The sequence below is a fragment of the Oryctolagus cuniculus genome, chromosome 5 (assembly GCF_964237555.1).
Source record: "Oryctolagus cuniculus chromosome 5, mOryCun1.1, whole genome shotgun sequence".
NCBI classification, from domain to species: domain Eukaryota; kingdom Metazoa; phylum Chordata; class Mammalia; order Lagomorpha; family Leporidae; genus Oryctolagus; species Oryctolagus cuniculus.
The window spans coordinates 3095091-3111905 of NC_091436.1; the positions used below are offsets into that span (position 1 = coordinate 3095091).

General features: G+C 43.1%; 1 protein-coding gene across 11 annotated transcripts in view; it reads left to right on the forward strand.

Annotated features, from left to right (window-relative positions):
- The window catches only part of PDE10A (phosphodiesterase 10A), a 631241-nt gene that overhangs the window by 344296 nt on the left and 270130 nt on the right, over positions 1–16815 (forward strand). Inside the window, exons 1-2 of one of the 11 annotated variants that reach the window (XM_070073295.1) lie at positions 123–9891; positions 11017–11144. The exons of 8 other annotated variants lie outside the window; for them this stretch is intronic. In XM_070073295.1, the coding sequence (XP_069929396.1) occupies positions 11108–11144 (37 nt within the window). In that variant the 5' untranslated portion in view covers positions 123–9891; positions 11017–11107. Of the gene's footprint in view, positions 1–122; positions 9892–11016; positions 11145–16815 lie in introns of those variants that run through there. 2 more of the 11 variants (XM_070073296.1, XM_070073301.1) reach the window with 2 other exon arrangements.

A 16815-nucleotide genomic window follows, 5' to 3' on the forward strand; every position in this document is an offset into this window, starting at 1 on the left:
TACACAAACATGGAAGATTCTTCCATTTTATTGTATCTTCTATTTCTTTAATGTTTTGTAATTTTCATTTTAGAGATCTTTCACATCATAGGTTAAATTTATTCCAAAGTATTTAAGTTTTTTTTTTTTTTTTTGGTAGCTGTTGTGTATAAGAACTGATCTTACAAGTTCTTTCTCAGCCGTAGCTTGTCTGTGCATACAAGGGCTATTAATTTTTGTGTGTTGATTTTATAACCTGCAACTGTACCAAGCTCCTATCAGTTCCAGTAATCTTAGTGGAGTCTTTTTTTTTCTTTTTGACAGGCAGAGTTAGACAGTGAGAGAGAGAGAGACAAAGAGTAAAGTCTTCCTTCTGTTGGTTCTCCCCCCAAATGGCCGCTATGGCTGGTGTGCAGTGCTGATCCAAAGTCAGGAGCCAGGCGCTTCCTCCTGGTCTCCCATGCGAGTGCAGGGCCCAAGCACTTGGGCCATCCTCCATTGCACTCCCAGGACACAGCAGAGAGCTGGCCTGGAAGAGGAGCAACCGGGCAGAACCAGCGCCCCAACCGGGACTAAAACCTGGAGTGCCGGGGCTTCAGGTGGAGGATTAGCCTAGTGAGCTGTGGCGCCAGCCACTTAGTGGAGTCTTTTGGTACCCCTATATATGGAATGATGTCATCTGCAAACAGGAATAATTTGACTTTCTCCTTTCCAGATTGTATCCCTTTGATTTCTTTTTCTTGCTTAATGGCTCTAGTTAAAACTTCCAGAACTATATTGGATAGCAGTGGTGAAAGTAGGCATGCTTGTCTGGTTCTGGATCTCAGTGGAAATGCTTCCAGCTTTTCCCCATTCAGTATGATGTTCTCATCAAATGGTGCTGACTTGTTAGTGTTCCATTTTCCCCTAAAGAGTGGTTCTTCAGGAGAATCAGGTGTGAATGGGTTTGTCACAAATTGTCTTGATTGTGTTGAGGAATGCTTGGTCTATATATAATTTGCTGAAGTTGTTTTTTTTTTTTTTCATGAAAGGATATTGTTATCAAATGCTTTATCTGAATTTGTTGAGGTAATCATATGGTTTTTATTCAGTTTGTTAATGTATCACATTTATTGTTTTGTGTATTTTGAACTATTCCCGCATACCAGGGAAAAATCCTACTTGATCCAGGTGAATGATCTTTCTGATGTGTTGTTGGATTTGATTAGCTAGTAGTTTGTTAAGAATTTATGAGAATTTTTCATCTATGTTATAGGGATATTGGTCTGTAGTTCTCTTTCTTTTTTGTGTCTTTTTCTGGTTTTGGAATTAAGGTGATACCAGCCCCATGGAGGGAGTTTGGAGGGATTCCCTCCCTTCAATTGCCTTGAATGTTTTGAGAAAATTGTAATTAGTTATTCTTTAAAAGTTTGGTAGAATTATTCCATGTATCTTGTCTGACCACATTGGAATGAAGCTAGAAGTGAACAGCTTTAGAAAATAAGCAAACACAGTGGAAACCAAGCAACACACTCCTGAATGAACAGTGGGTCATAGAAGAAATCAAAAGGGAAACCAGAAAATTCCTGGAAACTAATGAAGATGACAACACAACATATCAAAACTTATGGGATACAGCCAAAGCAGTGTTAAGAGGGAAGTTTATAGCAGTTAGTGCCCACATCAAGAAATTAGAATGACATCAAATAAATGGTCTATCAGTATATCTCAAGGACCTAGAAAAATAACAACAAACTAAACCCAAAATTAGTAAGAAGAAAGAAATGATTAGAGAAGAAATAAACAAAATGGAAACCAAGAAACAATACAAAAATCAGTGAAATGAAGAGCTGTTTTTTTGAAAAAATAGACAAAATTGATATACCACTGGTCCAACTAATCCAAAAAAGGGAGAAGACCCAAATCAATAAAATCAGAGATGAGAAAGGAGTTGTAATGACTGATACCACAGAAATAGAATCATTAGGAATTACTACAAACAGCTATATGTCTACAATTGGAAAATCTAGAAGAAATGTATAGACTTCTAGACACATACAATCTACCAAAATTGAGTCATGAACACACAGAAAAACTAAATAGACTAATAACCAAGCTGGAGATTGAATCAGTAACAAAGACCCTCCCAACAAAGAAGAGCCCTGGACTGGATGGCTTCACTGTTGAATTCTACCAGACTTTTAAAGAAGAACTAATTTCCATTCACTTTCATCACAGCCATGATAGTACTGAGATGCCTTAAGGGATTATTGGCACTTTGGATGTGCTCTTCCTTCCCTCCATTGTGTGTTGACAAGCACCCAGGGACACAGGTAACAGCACAAGGGTCAGACCAGTGATTAAGCCTTTATTCACTTGCTGGGACAGCGAAAGCAAGAGACACCAAATGGTGCTGGCTTGTTAGTATTCCATTCTCCCCTGCAGAATGGTTCTAGGAGCGACTTAGGTAGATCCGCTCAGGTGGGGAATTACTTCACCAATGAGGAATCCCAAACAAAGGGCTTCTGCCTCTTGATGGGTTTGTTAGCTGCAGGAAGGGCTTTCAGTGGAAAAATACTGAGCATGAGTATGAAGGTCACTGAGTGGTGGCACCTGGTCTAAGGATGAAGCTTTGCGAGGGAGGATGGCTGACCCAGTTGGGGAAACCCCTTCCAGAAAATGACAGTGCACCAAGTCTGGCCTGGGGTTAGGGGGGAGGGTGGTGTCCCATGAGGGCTGCCAGGCAGAGCTTTGTAGCTGCCTACAGTTGGACTTGAAATATCACGCAGTGGGTTGGGGCCTGGAGCTGGACCTCTGAGTGGCAGCCAGGTTTCCTGTTGGCATTCAGGATTGCCCACCACAGTGACCACAGTAGCCACTTTCTCTGCCTGTTGGTTCAGAGGCATCAGGACTGCAAAGGGCCTGAGGGACAGTCCTCACTCCAGTTTGGTGGAGTTGTGTGTCTTTCAGTGCAAACTTTCCTCCTTTGAAATTAAGAACTCTTGCCAGGACCAGAAGGCATCAGTTTCTGGGACAGGTAGTACAGGTTTCAGCAGGAGAACACCAGGTGTAATAGTGAGCCATTCCCATCTGGATGGTGGTTTAGGGCCTCATAAGCAGTCTCACAGAGGACACTGCCCTGCCCCACGGGCTGCCCTACCTTGCTGCGACTGAGTCTGCACAGCTGTTCTACTTTATCATCCAGCCACTTCATGTTAGGGCAGCAGGGTTTGACTAGTGAGTTCCATGATCTTGGGTCCATGGCCACAGCTCATTCATGGTTAAGTTCCTTGATCAGAGGAATGCTTGGTGGAATACCATGGCAGTGCTTACAGTTAGAGCCCACTTGGATACTGTAAAGGGAACTCCTCCTCTCAAGATCTTTAATCTCATATTTTGCCATGTAAGGTGATATTCACAAGTCCCACAAACTTGATGTAGATATCTTTTGAGAAGTCGTTTTTTCACCTACATAGCATCTGACTCTTTTACTTATAAATGAGAGGCAGTGAGGCTTGAGAGATATTAGAGAGGATAGGTGCTAAAATGTATGGAATCTGAAGGAACACTAATTTGATTTGAAATGTAGCCTAAGTACTTATTTGCTGGGTAAACTCTGGACAGTTACGTAACTTCTTACTCTTCTTTTCTCCTGTAAAATGAGGATAATGCTAACACTTTATCATAGGATGATTTTGAAGATTAAGTGATTTGGTAAATGTAAAGTGATTAGAATAGTGCCTGACATATAGTAAGTACTCAATAGATATGGACCAATGGTAACACAAGCAGTTGGCTCAGAAAAGCTCTAGTTTTTGGAGGTAGATCCATTTGATGTATTTGTATTTATGAAGGTTCAACCAGTTATTTGCCACATGGAGAAACATTGGTAAGACACACAGGGAGACAGCTGTCTGTGTGTGGTGGGGAGAATGTGGTGGGATCGAGACTACTCCCGATACATTTTTCAGTTGTTTTAATTGTTCAGTGTATGCACATTCAAAAAGGACAACTAAATTAGAGAAAGTTTGATATCAAAGTTCTTATTAAAAACAAATTAGTAAAAATACCCAAAATATAGATTTTTTGTTTGTTTGTTTTTCAGGTCTGTTCCAATGACTCATGAATTCACATTGTTTCTTTTGGTAGATGGTGACTTTTTTCTCTTGTTCAGTTTTTGTACTCATTATTCTTTCTAAGCAATTTTCCATTTAAATGCCATTAGTTTTTAAAAAGTTGTGCTTTTACTGCATTTTAGAAAAATACAGTTAATTTGAAATACATTCTTTTAGTTAACTTGTTACTGACATAGAAATCATATGTTTATAATTTAAAACATATGCTTCTGCATACTTAAGCCTCATACAGTTTTTATTTTTTCCATTTTTGGTATCTTTTAATGTTACATCAACTATAAGTTAACACTGTCTTGCAATTCACTGGCTTTTTTTAAATGTAAGACTTATTTTGTGTATTTGAGAGGCGGAGTGATAGGGAGAAAGAGATAAAGATGTCTTTCATTTACTGGTTCACCACTTCCCAAATGTCTGCTAGAGCCAGGGCTGGGCCAGGCTGAAGCCAGGAGCCTGGACCTTCATCTGGGTTTCTCATTGGGTGGCAAGGGTCCTTGTACTTGGAGATCTGCTGCTGCTTTCCCAGGCACATGAGCAGGGAACTGGATTGAAAGTGGAGTAGCTGGGACACAAACTGGCACCCAAATGGGATGCCAGCATTGCTGGTGTGGCTTAACTTGCTATGTCACACTGCTGGCCCTCACTCACTGATTTCTTATTGCGTGGCACTGTATTTCTAGATGCTTTATTAAGTTCATTATTAAGTAACATAATGACCACACTGCCCACATGGAGAAATGTTATGGTCAACAAGTGCCTTAAAGTATTGGCACTTTACTTCTGTGAACAGCTTTATTTTATTTTTGAAAACATTTTAACAATTAATTTATTTTTCTTATGTATTTATTTTCATTTCATTTGAAAGAAAGAGATATAAACACAGAAATCTTCTGACTTCTTATTCATTCTCCCAAATGCTTGAATCAGCTGGGGTGCTGGCCCAGGCTGAAGCCAGGAGTCAAGGACTTATTCTGGATCTCCCACAAAGGTTACAAAGACCAAATACCCAATAATCCACCACCTGTTGCCTCTCCATGTGTGCATTAGCAGGAAGCTGGATTGAAAGAGAAGCTGCGATTCAAAAATAAATGGGATGTTGGCATCCCAGCTAACATCTTAACTGCTATGTCTGTCGCCTGCTTGCACAGTTTGTTTATTTAAGCTTAACAAAAGCTCTGGGACATAGGTGGCTCAGGCATAGCTAGTGTTACTTATCTTTATCTGTTCTTACCGTTTCTCTGCTTGAGTAAAAGGCAAAGGTTGTATTTTTGTCATTCTTAGATTTCCTTTAGTACCTCGCATATTGTTGGCATGCAGAAAAGTTACTGAATGTACAAATAAGTGCACAGTTGGATGGAGAAGTAAGAGCAGTCACTAAGTGTGATATTAGTGTAAGATTTTGTATCAAGTAAATGGAATACCTAGAACCAGAACCCATGTTCTTAGACTTATACTCAGTGTTTGCTTTAAATATGAGATAAGTTTAGGGTTATTCAAACCCTTTGTACCAAACAGAATAAATTAGTCCCTTGTCCATGTAGATTTAGCAGTTGTGTTCATGAGAATAATCAAAGAAAATTCATAGTCTCTGATACATGCTAAATTATTTTTGTTTTACTGTTTATCATGGGTTTTAAGCAATATGTGTCTTCCTATCTGTCTTAGTCAGTTTGGGCAGCTTCAAACAATAGCATAGGCTGGATAACTTAACAAGCATTTCTTTCTCTCAGCTTTGGAGGCTGGGAAGCAAGATGAAGGTGCCAGCAGATGCAGTTTCGGGTGAAGGCCCTCTGCCTCCTTTGCAAATGGCTGGCTTCTCACTGTATCTTCATACTGATGAGAGAGAAACTTACACTAATGCCAACATGAAGATCCCACCTTCATGAGATCATTACCCCATCCTCTAAGTCCTCGGACACTTGGGGATTAGGTCTTCAATATATCAATGTTGGAGGGACATAAACATTTAGTCTGTAGCACTATTCTCAACAAAGTGTAGTAGTGTCCAAATTAGTATTATATGTTCCAAACTATACTTTTTAGCTGGGAAGATTTAAGTTGTTAATGGGACATTTTTATTTTTTTTCCTTGGTAGGGTATTGTGGCAGGTTATTGTTAAAACAGTTAACAGGAGCCGGTGCTGCGGCTCACTTGGCTAATCCTCCGCCTGCGGCACCAGCGCCCCGGGTTCTAGTCCTGGTTGGGACGCTGGATTCTGTCCTGGTTGTTCTTCTTCCAGTCCAGCTCTCTGCTGTGGCCCGGGAGTACAGTGGAGGATGGCCCAGGTCCTTGGGCCCTGCACCCGCATGGGAGACCAGTAGGAAGCACCTGGCTCCTTCCGTAGCGGCCATTTGCGGGGTGAACCAACGGAAAAGGAAGACCTTTCTCTCTGTCTCTCTCTCTCTCTCACTGTCTAACTCTGCCTGTCAAAAAAAAAAAAAAAAAAAGAAAAAGTTAACAGGTTTCTTACCTCAAATTTCTCTCCATGGTGTCACCATATGAATCTAAAGAGAAAATTCATGTTTATTTTATCACCTGTTTTTATTACTGAATATGCCAAAAATTATTTCACTTGACATGTCCCAAATTGAATTTACCATCTTTTATTAGTTATGCCACACACAGAGCTATGCAAGCATGAAAGCTGGTACTCACTTCTAGTCTCAGTCACTGCTGCCCTACCACATTTAATCAGAAAGTCCTGCTGGTTATGTCTCTGAAATGTATCTCCACTGGCTTGTGTAGACATTATTTTTTCCCTAAAATTAATCATCCTCCATAATATTAGAGACTTTGTTTTCATAAACTCACAACAGACTTACTTGAGCTAGGATACCAGGCATTCTATAATCTAGAACCTTGGCTAGTTGGTAAGTACCAACCTCATTTCTACCTCTCTGCCTCTTACTTAAGTTCAGAAACACCAGGCTATTTGTAGTTCCACGCATGCCCTATTTCTTCCTTTGAATCCATGTCTTCTCACGCTGTGATCCCTGTCTGGAAATTCCCAAACCACTTACATGCTTGTTTAGTTTCTTCTCATTTAGATTCAGCTCTGAGATTTTCAGCAGAAGTCATAACTGATTCCTTCCCATGCTTATCTCTTGACACCCAGTGCTGGGTTTATTTGTTCAAACATTCATTGATTTAAATATTTATTATTAAGCACCTATTCTAGGTGAACAAAAGATTTCTAGCCTTGTAGTTCGCATATTCTAGTAGAAGATAAAAAGCTAAATAAATTATGTAGAATGTCAGAACATTAGAATGACATGGGAAACATGTTTAAGTAGAACAGAATGAGGATCAAGAGCTGAGTCAGTGGGGGTTGGGAGACAGCAATACTAAATCTTGTTGTATAATTCTCATTGGGGGTAGTATTTTGAACAATAATTTGAAGAAGGTGAAGGGTTTACCCATGTAGATGTCTGAACAAAAATGAGGCAGCTCAAAGGTCCCAGAGTGGAAGCCTGATTTGTTCATGGAGGTCCAGGAGGTCGTGGGGCAAGGCATGAAGGGCTTCACAAACCATCATGATGACTCCGACTGTTACTTGTGTGAGCTTAGGAGAAAGGCAGCATGATCTAAGTTAGGTTTTGACAGGGTGGTATGTTGAGGCACGGCTATCAGTAAGTGCAGGTTAGCCAGCTAGGTGGCCATTGAAATATCCAGATGCAAGATGCTGATGGCTTGGATCACAGTATGGACTGTTGTGATGGTGACAACTGGTCAGATTTGGGATGCTGTTGTGAAGTTTGAGACAACAGGACTGCCTAAAGGTTTAGATGGGAAGTGTGAGAGAAAGGAGGCAAGGATGATTTGGGGGTTCCTTACTCTTATTGTCCTTAATCCCGGGCATCTTACTGGTATCCAGTCTTGTCAGTCTACCACTTAATTATTCTTTTATTCCCCTGTTGTTCTTTGTTTCTTTTTAAAGATTGTTTATTTATTTGAAAGGCAGAATTACAGAGATAGGGGAGTGAGGGAGAAAGAGAGAGAGAGAGAGAGAGAGAGAGCGAGCGAGCGAGAATCTTCCAGCTGCTAATTCACTCCGCAAATGGTCTTATTGGCTGGGGCTGGGCCACGCCGAAGCCAGGAGCCAGGAGCTTCAACCAGATCTCCCATTTGGGTGGCAGGACCCCAAGTACTTGGGCCATTTTCTTTTTTCCCAGGAACACAAGCAGGGAGCTGAATCAGAAGCATGTATGTGATGCTGATGTCACAGGCAGCAGCTTTACCTGCTGTGCCACAGTATCTGCAGTAGTGGACTAATGGGCAAGACTTCGCCTCAATCAATTCCTTTTATGAGAATACAAGTAATTTTAAAATATGAATGTTTATAGAGATTTATAAGAGTGATGTGTATCTTTTCTGAGGTGAAATCCTGTGTACTTTCAGTTGTTTGCAGATAAAAGTCTAAATCCTTAGCATAACATGCAATATCCTAAAAGTGCTTACTGTGAGAGCTGCATCTTCCACCTGTTCTACCTTCCCTTTATCCTCTATAATTCCTGAACTTCTGAAAGGTCGATCCTTCATGCCTCCTTGGGAAGGTAAGTGCTGTCTGTCCTCCGCATCTTGCTGGTTAGTGCACTTCTAGGCCAACTTTGGGTGTCCAACTGTGAGAGCCTTCCCTGACCCTGGTTCTCACCTAGTTCAGGGCTTTGCTCCTTTTCCTGTGACCTCCTGCACAGTTACTACACCTATTCCGCTGTGTTGTAGATGTCTGGGGTCTGTCTCTGACAACTTTTCTGAATGCTTAAGGTGGGAGCAGCAGTAGTAGTACTGGTATCCAGAACAGGTCCAGGTTTAGGCTGCTGGGGCATGAAGGCAGAAGTGGGTAGGAGATAGTGACATTCATTATGTACCTAAGAACGAAAGAGGAAAAAGTTTGTTTGGTGGCCAAAAATGGTAGATACATTCGGGGGTTAAGAATTGGGGTCTAAATGTAGTTTTCACGTCAGTGTCAGAGCCGCAGGCAAGGGGGGCTTGCAGCAGAAAATGAAAGTAGTTGGGGGCCCAGTCATGGAGATGCCTCCACATCTCATGAGTTTTTCACTGTTCTGATGGTAAGGAACTGATCCAATACTTTTCATTTTTGTGAAAATCTCAATATTGTCGTCCTTTGGTGAAAACGCACTTTGCTTCTCTTCTGTTTCACTGGGTCATAGCGCTTACGAAAGGTAATTTACCAAAGTCCACCAGGCCTCTGGGTTCTGCTGGGAGGTGAGGAATGGGGGCGGGTGGGAGAAAGGCGTCTCCCTGAGGAAAGATCTGACCAGCTGAACGGTCCGGGGCGCCCGCGTGGCCAGGCCGGCCGTGGACAGTCAGGCGAGGCAGGCAGTCCCAGCAGGCCCGCTCAGGTGGGCTCCTGGACCATGCCGTCCTTGGCCAAGGCTGTGGGAGAGGCCAGGAGCCAGGAGCTGTGGGCAGCACGGTGGACGCAGGCAGCGGGCAGTTCTGGGTTCTGGCCTGTCCTCTGGCCATCGGCCGGATTCAAGGCGTGGGGCTGGGCCCGCCTCGGCCGGAAGAAGCCTCCTGCTGCGTCTGGGCGCCTTTTCTTGGAGGCCTGAGGCGGGTAGCGGCACTTCCGGGGAGGGCTGGACGACGCCGGAAGTAGCGCTGTGGGCTTGACGACGCCGGAAGTAGTGAGTGCCATGGGCTGGATGTCGCCGGAAGTAGTGCCATGGGCTGGACGACGCCGGAAGTAGCGCCGTGGGCTGGACGACGCCGGAAGTAGCACCGTGGGCTGGACGACGCGGAAGTCGGCTGCCTGTGGTGCCCGAGGCTTGTGAGCAAGGTGGCTGCGGGGTGCGGGAGGACAGCGGCCTCAAGGGTGTGGGCTTGGCCTGGCTGGGCCTTGACGCACTCGGTGCTCGGGAGGCCACGCTGTGTGACCCATCACTGACCTCCCTGGTGGGGGAGGCCGAGGGGCAGCGGCCCGCAGCCATCTTGGGCCGGGCAGCTCAGGGGCAGCCTGCGTAGCTCGCTTGCGGAGACGGGTCCCGGTGCCCCCAGAGCCCGGGCGTGTGACGTTGCCCCGGCGCGGTTAGTGGCAGCAGGGCCTGTGATGGGGACGAGGACGTGGTTCCAGCCTCCCGATGTGCGGAGGCTGTCAGAGGTTGCTGACTGACCTGGGCGTGGAATGGCGCGCGGAGTCCCGCGGTGTTGATATTGGAAGTCAACGCTGCCAGCGTGCGTGGCACCACGGGTGTCTGGGTCACAGACTTTGGACTCGAGGACACCCCCGCCCCAAATTCCCGCGAGTAGAGTGAAGAAAGATTTATCAGCAGACTGGAAATTAGGAAGGCTGGATTTCGAAGGGGACGGGTAGTTTGACAGGGTTCCTTTTGGCAGGAAGGAGAAGAAACATGGCTTCAGACTGTTGAAGCAATAGGACATTTCATGTCCAAAAATGAGAAACCCTGAGGCAGGGCAACCCCAGGACTGATGAACCTCCCTAAGGAGCCATTTTTATCATTCCCATTCTCATTGGCTTCATTTTGATGGAGGCAAGATAGGTGCTTTGACTACAGGCCTGGTGTGCACCTTGCAGAAGAGTGGACTTTTTATGGTGATTGCTGAACAAAGAGCTTGCAAGGGAATGGGAGTATCGTGATTGAATTGCCTAGTCGGGCAGATGGTGACCTTTGCTACGAATGCAAAATGGTGGTCAGCAGTGTTTGGAGCAAAGGCAGCGTAGACATCTTGTGGAGGAGTTGATGCAGGAATTGGATGATTTCAATTTGGAGACTGGAAGAGAGGATGGATTGAGGAGGTCTCAGGTGAGGAGGAGGTGGCAGAAAATTTCTCTTAGACACAAACACAGTAGAGGGAGCAGCAGAGTCGTGAAGGCTGAGGGATAGTGGTGCAGAGGGTTTTCTCATGTTTGACTCTTGTGTTTGTTTTGTTTTGTTTTGTTTAGAAGCTAATGGTATAGATATAGAAGTCACCCACAGAGATGTTACAGTTGAAGAGATGGGGGTAGAGAAGACTTTGAAGGAAAAGAATGTAGAATGAGGATAGAAGAGAGGAAATCCCAACATTTCACAGGTGAGTAGAGGACACTAAGTCAGCGAAAGAAATTTAGAGAGTACATTCAGATAGGCAGCAAAATAGTACTTCGTAGCTATAAGTTTTAATTACCAAAATCATTAAATTATCAGTTCACTAGAATTTGCCCTCATCATATGTTTGATTTGTTTTGAACTCTCCCACAGCATTATAGGCAGGGTTTTGCTGTGTTAAGTTTATGGTATTTTATGCTGGATGGTTACTTTTAATAGCTTTTGAGTGTTTCTATAAAGTTCTTGTTGGCTGATTTTCATTTTGTTTTTCGTAGGATGGTTGGCCTGTTTAATATTTGCTTTAGGCAAATTGATTATTGGCAAACTGCCTGCTTCTTTGCTATGTTGTTTAGGAGTTTTTTTTTTTTTTTTTGAAGAAAATAAGGGATTGGTTAACAATATCTGATACTGTTGAGAACAAGGAAGATAAAGATTGAGATAAAAATCAGATTAGATAATGCTCTTTAACAATTTGGGCAGTTTAGTTTGGTGTATATGTTAAAAATCAAATGCTTTCAGTGCAGTGCTATGCATGAATTAGTGAAGGACATTAAATTACTTGTTGGACTTACTGCTTTGGCTTTTATGGCAAAAAAAGAAAAAAATGAAAGTATGATGGGCTTGCCAGGTTTTAAGATGTTTTATTTTTGTTGATGGTGATGTTTCAGAATTGGGGGCAATCAGAGCATTTTTGAAATCTAGTAGCAGGGATTAGAGAGTTTATAGACATGAAACATGGGGAGGACTAACAGAATGAGCAAGGCAGAGAAGGAATCGAGACCTAAGAGGGGGAGCTAGCTGAATCAAGAAAGAGAATAGAAAGTGGTAGCGTTTCAGAGGAATGTTGAAGAGATGAATTCCCTCAGGAAAAAAGCAGCCCTCATATGTCCAGGAGATATTGATGTGTATATGGGTGCTCAGCGGTAGTGGCATGGCCTTTGTTAGTTGCTGTGGAATCAGGATAGGTTGTCATCCAGGGGGAATAAAAGAATTGCTATGACTGTTTTTTTTTCAACCAGTTAGAAATACTAGTGATGAAAATTGTTTGGATGGGTTTACCTAGTAGTGAGGATAAGAAAGGGATTCTATGGCACTTGCTAAGGTGCCATTGGAATAATTGGCAAAGGTTTTCAGACTTTATAATATTATAATAGAGAGATGGAATTAATCCATGTGGCAGGGAAACCAGATGAACAGAGACAAAAGAGTATAATGGAGGGCAAAAATCAGACTTACTAGTAACGAAAGAAAGAACGAGATATAAGGATAGCATGGTATGATCAGGCATGGAGTTTTGTCATGGGAGGAAGAAAACATGTTTTCTGTTTATTCATAGTTAACAATAGCATAATTTCCAACCCATGTAGAGGAGTGTCTGAGTACAAATTAATTGTGAACTTGAAGGCATAATAAATATTATGCTTAAGGTAATATTAGATATCTCTTGTTTTATTGGCTTTATAAACAGAATGCCAGTGTAGTTTGTAAAGTATAATACTTTAGAATAGTTGTAAATCATAGTATAAGTATGCCATTACTTTTTTTTTTAATTTAAAGGCAAGATTTATTTTTTATTTATTTATTTTTTTCTTGATAGGCAGAGTGGACAGTGTGAGAGAGAGACAGAGAAAGGTCTTCCTGTGCCGTTGGTTCACCCTCCAATGGCTGCTGCGGCCGGCGCACTGCGGCCGGCACACCGCGGCCGGCACACCATGCTGATCCGATGGCAGGAGCCAGGTACTTATCCTGGTCTCGCATGGGGTGCAGGGTCCAAGCACTTGGGCCATCCTCCACTGCACTCTCGGGCCACAGCAGAGAGCTGGCCTGGAAGAGGGGCAACCGGGACAGAATCCGGTGCCCCGACCGGGACTAGAACCCGGTGTGCCGGTGCCACAAGGTGGAGGATTAGCCTAGTGAGCCGCGGCGCTGGCCTAAAGGCAAGATTTATTTATGTCGGAGACCTCCTGGCAGAGTGGACAGGAGGGGGGCTGTAAGAGAGGCAAAACTCAAAGGGGCTGGTGGTACTGGGTTTTTTAAGAACAGTTTTGGAGAAGAAAAGAACTTGACAGGTTGACATTTGGTTACAAGGCTTGAACAAAACCTGCTGAAAGAGCTGATCTGTAATCTTACTTGCTGAGGAGGTGGGATAGGTAACTGGTTTTTACAGTAAACTGAGCTAGGAAGGATGGAATCGCCACTCCCTTGCTATTCGCATGGTAAAAATGGAAGCTCCTAGGGAGTGAGGTGGGCACTTGACCTTGATAAAGATAACTTCTGGGGGAAGAAAGCATTTTGTGTCCTAAATTTCCATTGGGACCAACCTGACTGCCTGTTAATCCGTCTGACTCCTCATATTCCCTCCCCGAGAAGAAGGGACCCTAACTTCTGCCCTGGCTTCTTCAAGCTGAGTAGGGGTAGAGAGAGTAGGGAATGGCAGTCAAGATGGGGTTCCAGCAGGAGGTGGCCTCTTGGAGGGGACGTGGTGCCAGCTTGCAGAAACTGCTTCCATTTGCCTTTTCATGTCTGTTACAAGTCTGGAAAAAATGGATCTAACAAGCAGATTAAATACACAAGATCTAAAACAAAGTACATGGTCATTATTAGAGGACCTAAGAAAGGTGTTGTCTAAGCCTCCAGGAAGTTTCTCATTGAGGGGCAAATAGAAACAGACAGGAGGTTGCTTGATGATAATAAGGGGGGGCGTTAAGGCCTGGCCAGACCTACCTATCTCTTCACATGGGGTGCTGGAAGAGGCAAAAAAGGAAGGTGTGACCCTCCTTAGGGAAAGCACCCTGCTGACCTCCATTACCTAGCTGGGCTGGGAGGACAGCTGGCTTGAAGAGAATGCCAGTGTCATCGCTAAAGGAAATGTACAGTTCTGCCTGCAGAGTTGCTGACCCTACTTGGCTGACCCTCAACAGTGGTGGTTCTTTGGAAGCTGTGCCGAGTGTAGGGCTTTTTTTCAGCTTAGAGCCAACAGGATCTGTAGCTCTGACCAGGAGTCCTTCAACCCCCAGGACGGTTTTGTTTCCAGTGATGCAGATCTTGGGTGGAAGAGCTGCCAGGGCTTTTCATGGGCTGGCTGCTGTGTGCAGCTGCAGCCCTGGCTTCCACACGGAAGTCTGGTGCATTTGGGCAGGCTGCAGTTGGGTCTCCTTGCTGCAGATCGCTGAGGAAAGCCTGCCAGCTGTCCTGCACTGCTCCTGCTGCCCAGCTTGCTCCTTGTCCTCCTGGTTTCGCTAAAGTGGACCACAGAGGCAGCCTTCAGTGCCAGCCAGGAGGGTGCTCAGTCCCCTCCTTAGTCTTTGGTGGCTTGGGCTAGAAGTCTGTAGTTACAGACATGTTCTGATAGTGGTTTTTCTGTGAGGTAGACAGTGCCCATGAGAAAAGCTATGACCTCACTTTAAGAGCAAACATGATGATTGCCTTGTCTGTAGATTTTGAAGTCATGGTGAAACTTTCTCTTCCATAGGGTGGTTTAAAAAGGAGGTTTTGCTTGTTTACTGTGCCCATGGTGAAATAAGCTACATAATTTCTTGTATATGTAACAGTCTATTATTACAGAAATTTGTTCTCCATCCCTTTTATAAGGTCTAAAGATCAGATTGCACATCCTGGAGACTCCTTCAGAATAGAGTTAGTTTTCCCATCTTTGATGAGAACAGAGAAGAAATGAGGGAACAAGTCAGGCTTCCCAGATTGCTTACTCTTGGTAACCTAATATCAAGAGAAAACTTAATAAGCAGTTTTAACTGTTAAGTAACAACTATGAAAATATTTACCAAAAGGCCCAATGCCTTCCATAAATTTCAAGAAAAGAATACATGATTTGGACACATTTCTTAAATGTCTAACTCAAGTGTAACTTTTGACCAGCAGACCCAAGCACAAACACCTCAATGACTTAAACACTGTTAGCTTCTTTGTACCAACAAATTTAAAGCATCTGATACAGAGATTTATTTAGGTCACATGAACCAAAAAGGTATCTTTAGTTAATTTAGCAGTTTAAATTTCTGAGTAGTCTTTTATCCATAAGCCAATTAAAACATAGCTCTTAATAAATTTTCCCATGTAGACATATAATATGTACACATGTATAATATAACATGCAAGGTAGAACAATAAATCAATTTCAGTAATAGCTTTTTAAAATCTTTAACTTTTCAAAAAAAATTACCATCAATCAATTAGAATTATTTCCTGCTCTTAGTAATCTAATTTTGTCATACTTTTTCTCAGTTGGAACGTTACTATAATTTTTAATAGAACATTATTTTTTAACTTTTATTTTATTTTAAAGATTTATTTTATTATTTATATGAAAGTCAGAGTTACACAGAGAGAGGAGAGGCGCAGAGAGAGAGGTCTTCCATCCACTGTTTCACTCCCTAATTGGCCGCAACAGCTGGAGCTGCACCGATCTGAAGCCAGCAGCCAGGAGCTTATTCAGGGTATCCCACATGGGTGCAGGGGCCCAAGGACTTGAGCCATCTTCTACTGCTTTCCCAGGCCATGGCAGAGAGCTGGATTGGTAATGGAGCAGCTGGGACTTGAACTGATGCTGGCACTGCAGGCAGCAGCTTTACCCGCTACACCACAGCGCCGGCCCAATAGAACATTATTTAATATACAGTTTGAGCTGAAACAAGTAAATCAAAATCTTTATTAGCCAAGATATTTGTTTACTGTTGACAAAATTAGTTTTCACTTAGCAAGCGTGGTGTTTCTGTATTTGTTTTAAAATGATTTTTTAATCAGGGACAAGTTTTTAAAAAGAATTAATTTGTGGTGAAGTCGTTTTTATGACAGTGTTTTTTCTCGTCAGGAAACTGTTTCTTAGAACCCTTCACTCCTGGTTGGAGTGGTATGACTGAGCTGCAGTCAACTGTGGGTGACTCTGCCTCTGGCCCGTGTTTAGACATTAATGTTGCAGTTTTAATCCTACTGCTAACCCCCAAATACCCTTTTTTCCCCAAGCTAATGTTAGAGTCATCTGGACATTTTCTACATTTTCTCACAAATTACTTTTTCTGAAACCCTTCTAAATGAAATGTAACGAAGCAGTAGCTTGGACATTCACCCGCATAAATAGGAGGAGAAGCTGTTATATATAGCTAGAGCACTCTTTTGAAGAAACCTCACAGGTTGAGTTTGGGTTCGACACGTTCAGGATAACTAATGTAATATGTTGGACAGTTTGTTTTGTTAGTAAGTTGCTAAAACCTGCTTAGCTCATAACTAACCTGTGCCCTCTCAGTTACATGCACACCTTCCTTCCTTCAGCGTTCACACACTAATGGCTGAAGTGCCAGACACTGTGAACTGATAAGATAAGAAGCACATGGTCCATTGCCATGAGCCAGGGGTCCGGACGGGGCCTGCTGACGCACGCAGTCCTCCCCTGATGTCAAAGGGCTGATAAGTAGCACCTTGGCTCCCTTCCCAAACTTTCTACCAGAGCGGGAAAAGACTCTTTGTCTGCAAGGCAGCTGGATTGAAGGATTTTTTTTTTTAAATGACTGCTTTTCTTGACTGAAAGCCAGGTTCCCGTCTGTTTAAATGGTTTAGTATTATTTCTGAATTGTTTGGCAAAAATAATGTTTGTTAGCAAAAATATTGTGAATGCATTTACATGATATTTTATGGTATGTTTG